Source organism: Mustelus asterias, chromosome 22 (assembly GCF_964213995.1).
Source record: "Mustelus asterias chromosome 22, sMusAst1.hap1.1, whole genome shotgun sequence".
Classification (NCBI taxonomy): Eukaryota; Metazoa; Chordata; class Chondrichthyes; order Carcharhiniformes; family Triakidae; genus Mustelus; species Mustelus asterias.
In genome coordinates, this window is record NC_135822.1 from 64,285,848 (window position 1) to 64,293,689 (window position 7,842).

Below are 7,842 nucleotides of genomic sequence, written 5' to 3' on the forward strand. Positions count from 1 at the left end.
GAAAACACTGCAGTTGACCATCCCACGAGGAGGGAAGCACTGAAATTTGGCTCCAAGGATGATCAACACAAAACTCAGAACATCCAATGTACCCAGAGAAGGCCAGAAGTGACACAGCTGTATCAGATCTCCCAAACAGCAAAAGCGACAACATGAATTGCTAGTTTTGTGGACAAACTGATCTCGCAACGGACACTTCAGTCATGAGAGGGCCCGAGAAGAAGATGAAGCCTTGAGGCTTGGACACACCTGAATAATGAGCAGTCTGCCATCTCACAATTCAACCTCTATACTGAGGTACGCTGTGAAGATTGAGTCAACAGGACTTTGACACTTCTCAACTCTTGAAATGCTCAGAAGCGTGAATGGAATGAATGGTGCCAATGATAGCACACAACTGGGACTTGAGAATGCGAATCAGTGGGAAAGTTCTGATGAGGACAAATAACTGTGTGACCATTAGGCATACACAGATGAACAAAGCTGTTAAGGCACGATGATGCTGATGATCACATGGTGCGACTGATTAAAAGGAAACTAACAGGAAAATGATTGTAGATGTTTTGAACATGGAGACATAAAGGGAGCGAACTTACGCGCTCATCCTGCCACCGATCAATGGGTGTGCCGAGCTGGTGAGATTGGGCAAGAGGCAAAAAATCAGGATGGTGCCTGGTTTTTGGTCTCTTGCAATTTTATCACTCAATATTCATGACATGATTACCATGTTATTAGTGAGTCCCAGACGCAATCATCCAGGCTCACTTGAACTTACCTGCTTACCAGTCCTCACCAGCGTCCCCACCAATGTGGACCAGACGTGATGGCCTCGCTGGTGAGAAAGGAGGCCATTGAAGCCTCCAAGATTACCAGTGCCCCTGGGGCAGTGCCAGCCTGGTGCACTGTCACTGAGGTGAGACCTGAGAGGGCAGGGCCTGAGAGGCTCCTGAGGGGGGAGGGCCATGACATGGGGGAAGCAGGGCATGGAGCTCCATAGTGGGGGGAGAGGGGAACTCTGCAGAGGATAGGGGGGGGGGTGTGATTAATCAGCTCGGCCAGAGATTGGGAGGCTGATCAGCTGGGATGGTGATCAGGGTGGGGGGGGGCAATGTCAAGGACAGCGATTGGCAGGGGGGAGCAGGGGATGATGTCCAGGGTGGCGATCGTGGTGGGGGGGGAGGTGGGGGGGTGGGATGTCCGGAGGTGGGGGGCCCGGCACCGATCAGCGGCGGGTTCCAAGGGGGGAGGGATTGGGGGAATGACAGGAGATTGTCTAGTGCACTGTGTACACTGTGTGTACAGAGTACACTGGGAGATAGTAGCACCTGCGCAACGGCACCCCTTGAGCTCAGCGGCTGACTTCCTGGTGAGATTCGGCTCCACCCCCTCCCTTTGCTGATGAGAATCACATTGTGGATTTTTTTTGACAACGTGTCATAAGATTGCATTTTTCAACTCCCCAAAAAAACAGGTCTAACGCTGAAACGGAATTGGAGCGGGCAAAGGGCAGACAACAGAAATGTCTGTTGACCTCGGGCAGGAATTTCCGGTCTCGCCCGAGTGAGGCTGTAAAATCCTGCCCTGAAGCTCTCCCGTTTTCTCACTTGTTCAAATTTTTTTGATAAGTTCGCCCCCAAAGACTTTCTTTTTGGAAAATGAAGGGATAAAGAAATACTTGGCAGGATATTTTTGAGGGTTTTGGGATCCCGATTGGATCGGGGTGCTGAGCCCTCGCTTGCCTGTTTTGCAATTTTCCTACAGAAGACTTCCTCATAGACCATCTCCTAGCTCGCCAACCAAATAAAGACAGCAGCCAGGAAACAGAACTTGCCACTCAAATATAGGAAGTTCTGAGGCCTTGGCAGCCCCACCTGGAGAGGTGGGTGATGATAAAATAGCTCAGAGATTGACAGGACTGCTCTCTTATGAGGCAGCCTCAAAGACGACAGTGAAAAATTTTAAATCGGAAGGTCCAAGAGACATGATTCTCTGGATGGGCAATGAAGCCAAGGGGACAGTCTACTGCGTCTGCGGGTGCCTCATTGGTCCTTAGGACCTCCAGCTGAAATTAGCACACCACCAGCTCCAGCTGAAATTAGCACACCACCAGCTCCTGTCCCCAGGAAGGCCACAGGGCAGCTGCCTTAATGAAGCTGGTAGACTGCCCATGGCATGGGGAACCTCTCTGCTGCTAATAAAATGCTGGCAGCATAGGAACATTTCCCTTTTAGGACCTTTAATTATCTAACTTGGCTGACCGTGCTTGGTTGGCAGGCAGCCGAATGGCATCCATTCCCACCATGCTCTTGCAGGCTAATGATTGACAGAACAATCTTTGCAAAAGACAGTGGGCAGGATTTTCCCTGGGCTGAAGTGGTTAATTGAATGGGTGACTGAACCTATATCTTCAGAAAAGAATGGTGAGGTGCTATATCTTGACATCAATATCATATGCCTCTGAGATACTGGGGACCTGCTTGGGTAGTGGGACTGAACAGAGAGCCATCTCAACAGGGCTCTCTGATCTTTTCAAGGCCTCCCAGCCAACCACTTTGTTAAAAGTAATTTTCTGTGGAATCTAAAACAAAAACAGAAAATGTTGGAAAATCTCAGCAGGCCTTACAGTGTTTGTGGAGAGAAAGTAGAACTGATGTTTCAATGGACGACTCTTCATCAGAGCTTGAACCCCACTTTGTTCATCAGTTGGCGGCATCGTCTTCCCAGAAGGTTGATTGCAGTGGGTGTGCACCTATGTCTGTCTTGTGCTGCACTTACACCTGTCACACCCATATAATCCCCCCGACAGTGCAGGCGGGGCCACTGGACCCATTCTTAGAAGTAAGGGCTTCTTCCCCAGCGTTCCCCCCCCCCCTCACCCCCACCTGAGCCCTATCCCCATAACCCCGTGCATTTTTACCATGGCTAATCCACCTAACCTGCACATCTTTGGACTGTGGGAGGAAATTGGAGCATCGGAGGAAACCCACACAGACCCGGGGAGAACATGCAAATTCCACAAAAACAGTCATCCAAGGCCGGAATCAAACCTGGACCCCTGGCGCTGTGAAGCAGCAGTGCCAAACATTGTGCCACTGTGCTGCCCCACGGTTCAACTGTTTGCCTCTCCTACATCTTCCATTGATTTTTCCTTCCAGTAATTGTCTCTGTCTGCTCTAATGGTGACACCAAAATCTTGTATCTTCCCCTCTTTGATGTTAAACACTAATTTCCTCTTTTCTCCTTCCTTTCCAGCACTTCTTCATTGGCCTGTCTATCCGTGTAAGATAAGTGGAGCGTTGTCTTGTGTGCACATCTCAAATGCATTCAGGTTATCGATAGCGTATTTGTTTATTGTCAATCTCTCAGAGGCGTATGACATTGATGTCAAGATATAGCACCTCAGCGTTCTTTTCTGAAGATACAGGTTCAGTCACCTGTTCAGTTAACCACTTCAGGCCTTGGAAAATCCTACCTACTGTCTTTTGCAAAGGTTGTTCTGTAGATCATTAGCCTGTAAGAGCATTTACACCAAGTTGCAATTGCTAGGAAGTTATTGAGTGCAATTAGCAATCTGGCCAAGGTCATCTCTTCAGTTAATATGTTACAGAAGAGAGAGTAGCAAATCATTAAAAAAACATATATTTTTTAAATTGAATCTTCTTTCCAAGAGCCTCATTTAATGTCACTCCTCATAGGTTTGTTCTGAAGCACTATTAGGGAGCTCACATCACTGCTTATTAACTTTGGAACTTCTATATCTCGATGTTCACACTGTTCACAGATTGGGTCGTGTCATTCATTCCGCAAGCATGACTCCGAGCTTGTTGTTTGCCATTTTAATTCTCTACCTTGCTCTCATGTTAACACCTTTGTCCTCAGCCTTCTGCTGTGTTCCACTGAAGCTAAACGTAAGCTTTCATCATTTGGCATTTAAAAGCCTTCTGATTTCAACACTGAGTTCAACAATTTCAGGCCATATTCTCTATCACTGTTTAGTTTATTTTTCTTTACATGTTTCAATCTTAATCTTGTTCTTGCTTTTGGATGGCAGCTGTTCATTATTCTGTCATTCACACCTCCGATACATGCACCTTTTATTGGCTCTGCGCACCAACTCTTTTGTCATTTGATGCTTCCCGTCACAGGCTTCCACTTTTAGTTTTTCTTATTCACTTTTCGTCTTTTGCCACTCTCTAGCATTTGATGTAGTTAAAACCTACTGTGTATCTCACTTCTCCCAGTTCTGATGAAAGGTCATCGACCTGAGATGTTAACTCTGTTTAATCTCCAAAGGTGTTTCCTGGCCAGCTGAGTAGTTCAGGATTTTCAATTTTTATTTCAGATTTACAGCATGTGCAACTTTATGCTTTTGTATCAGAAGTTGTGGCAAGTAATTAACTTCTTGACTTCACAAAGCCTTTCCATCGTCTCCAAGGCAGACGTGTGATGCAATACTCTCCACTTGCCTGCTTGACTGGAGGTTCAACAACACTCAAGAAGCACAACACCATTTCTGACAAAACAGCCTGTTTGATTGGTGTGCTATCAATCACCTGAAACATTTCTTCCTGGCATCACTGTGGCTGTGGTGTGTACCAGCTACACAAGGCAGTGCAGCAGCTAGTTATGGTTTCTTCAACATCACCCTCCAAACATGCAACCGTTATTGTCAAGAAGGAGAAAAGCAGCAGACACATGGGAACACCACCTCCTACAAGTTGCCCTCTGTCACCCACTATCCTGACCTGGAAAGAAACCACATCATCACTGGATCAAAAATCTGGAATACCCTCCCTAACAGAAAGTACTGACATGACATAGACTGGAGTGGTTCAAGAAAGTGGCTTCCCATCTCTCAAACACAATTAGGAATTGGCAATATATGCTAACTTCCCAGTGAGACCACATCTCTGAATTAATACAAGAAAGATTCTGAACACTTGACAGAGTGGATGCTTAGAGGCTGTTCATCTGGTTGGAAAGTCTTGAACTGGGAAGCACGGTCTCAGGATGTCTCAGGATAAGGAGGCAACCAGTTTGGACTAAGAGGTGAATTTCTTCACTCTGAGGGTTGTCAGTTTTTGGAATTCTTTCATCCAGGAGGCTATGAATGCTCAGTTGTTGAAAAAATTCAAGGCTGAAGTCAACAGATTTTTGGACTGTAAGAGAATCAAGGGGTATCAGGATCAGAAGAGAAAGTGCAGTGGAGGTGGAAAATAAGTCATAATCTCAAATAATGGTGCAGCAGGCATGAGGGACCAAAAAGCTTAAACCTGCTGCGATTGTTTGTGTGACTGTGTGCTGATGGTTTTAAGTTTATTTATTAGTGTCACAAGTAGGCTTACATTAACACTGCAATAAAGTACTGTGAAAATCCCCTAGTTGCCACACTCCAGCGCCTGTTCGGGTACACTGAGAGAGAATTTAGCATAGCCAAAGCAGCTAACCAGCATGTCCTTTGGACTGTGGGAAGAAACTGGAACACCCGGAGGAAACCCACTGAGACACGGGGAGAATGTACAGACTCTGCACAGGTTGTGACCCAAGCCGGAAGTTAAACCCGGGTCCCTGGCGCTGTGAGGCAGCAGTGCTAACCACTGTGTCACAATGCCACCCTATGGAAGCATGAAGATAATGAATTTCTATTTCAGTGGTACTTTGATGCTGAAATGATAGACCATTTTATTTGCTCCACATTACAAGCTGGCTATTCAAGGTCCGTTCTCCTGTTTTAACCTACACCATTTAATATTTTCATTCAATTGCTCATCTATTTCTCTCTGAAATGTTGATACTCACTCAGCTGCAATGTGCATTCTATGTCATAGTACACTCCGCTCACCCATTACCCATGTTTTATTGGTTTCCAGTCTGTGTTTAAATCTCTCCTTGGCCTCATTGCTCCTTACCTCTGTACATCCTGCAGCCGTACAATCCTCTGACAAATCTGCATCCCTCCAACTCTGGCCTCACGTGCATCCCCGGCTTTCCTCTCCCCACAATTGCTGGCTGAGCATTCAGGTATTTCCTCAAAGCTTTGGAATTTCCTATTTAAACCCCCTCTGCCTTCCTCGAAATCAATAATACGCTTTTGAAAATTTAGCTCATGCCTTTGGTTGCCTGACTGATTACTCTTCTGTGAAGCACCTGAGAATCTTTTGTTCCAATCAAGATGTTATAAATATACAAGGTATAATGATACAATAAAGTTGGTCTGCAGATTTATCATTTCCCCACTTTAATATTCAATTCAGCAAACCTTTTGCCCGTCATATGGACTTCACTTGTGCAATCTCTCTTTTAAAGATCAGTTAACCTGCAATTTTTAATCCCTCAGATCTTCTATTAACATTATTGATTGCATTTGTTATTCCAAATATGCGACTTTACATTTAACTTCTTTGAACGGTAATTCTCATAGATTTTTTAAAATTCTTCTGACCTTTAATTTAAACCCAACCAGCCTCTGAAGTGAGCACAGCAATTATATGATGTGGCCTTAAAAAGAGACATCAAATAGCAAACTGTCACATATTAGCAGCGTGCTCCTGCCCTTCACTTAAAAGAAAGGAAAATATGCAAGTTCTGTTGAAAGTGGACGATTCACTCCATCAGATTACTGCATAGGCAGTGAAGAAATCAACCTAACCTCATGGGGTGGTTGGCGGTCTGCTACTGGTTATTCTAAAACACAACATTTCTGATCTTGAACGTGTTTGTCAATGATTGCAAATCATCTGAAACTCAAAGTGCGACAACAACTTTTTAAACATCATGTACATGAAGGAGAGCAATGTCTCAAGATGCTTCACAGACGGTGAATGAAGGAAAACCCCTGTATCTTCAATCCTGCATACCGATTTAAAGTGCGGGGCACTTAGAACGGTGATCTTTAAACATATTACATTTTCAACACACACAGGTTTGGGAGGAACAACATCCCAGTCTTGGCCACAATTTAATTTCAGAAGTTGGCTGAAGAGAACACAATTATTCCACTTTCTTTTGCAGCAACTTTCTAAAACCAGGGTAGGTTCAAGGGATCCATTCTTCCACTTCCCATTCACAACTTAACTTGCCCAAAAAAGAAACAGAAGTGCTTTCCACAAACTGGTGCCAGTGCAAGTTCACAAATCACAGAGCAACATTTCACTTTCGCTTCAAATAAATAGTCTTCTGTTTGGAAATCGATTTGAAATGTAAAATTTTTTTTGCTCTTAATATTGTATCAGCTTTAAAAACAAATGCCAAGTTTTACCTTCTGCATCCTACTGTGGTCTATCCTGGCTCTGTTGCTCGGCATTAAGGCAGTGTTTGGTCGGGGGGTCTCAGCTTTGAGGATGTCACCCAGCTCCTCTCCTTATTCCTTTATCGGGTTGTCTCCCTCTGCTGATTTTTAATCTCTCCCTCGGATTGTTTTCCTCGTTTTTCGGAATTTATTTACTGATCCCAAACGCTGTCCCCACACACACCCTCTCTCCTGAAATGTTCCCTTCTCCTTGCTGCGTGTGTCTGAGATGGAGGGAGGGATATTCCTGTCACGCTGACTGATTCATCTCTTCCCCCACTCGCGCCGCCGCCGTTTGAAGTCTCTTCCAACCGCCCCGTCACCATGGAGACGGGGCCTGCCCCCTGCCAACCGAGCCTACTCCCAGTCACCAGGGCTGGGGGAGGGGGGGGGGGGGTTGTGGAGAAGAGAGGGTGAGAGTGGCAGCAGCCTCCTATGGCCAATCTCACCACCCCCCCTCCAACAATCTCCAGACCCCTCCAGGGTGGGTGGGTAGGTAGATGGGAAAGAACTTCTCCCCTTCAGTGGAGGGGCCAATTCACCAGGGAACCCAG

At 45.7% G+C, this 7,842-nt stretch overlaps 1 protein-coding gene across 1 annotated transcript in view; it reads right to left on the reverse strand.

The window, feature by feature from the left end:
- gck (glucokinase (hexokinase 4)) overlaps positions 1 to 7,294 on the reverse strand; it is a 44,330-nt gene extending 37,036 nt beyond the window's left edge. Inside the window, exon 1 of the mRNA XM_078238569.1 lies at positions 7,259 to 7,294. Coding sequence (XP_078094695.1) covers positions 7,259 to 7,267 — 9 coding nt within the window. The 5' untranslated portion in view covers positions 7,268 to 7,294. The remainder of the gene's footprint in view (positions 1 to 7,258) is intronic.
- Between the last annotated feature and the right edge of the window lie 548 nt (positions 7,295 to 7,842).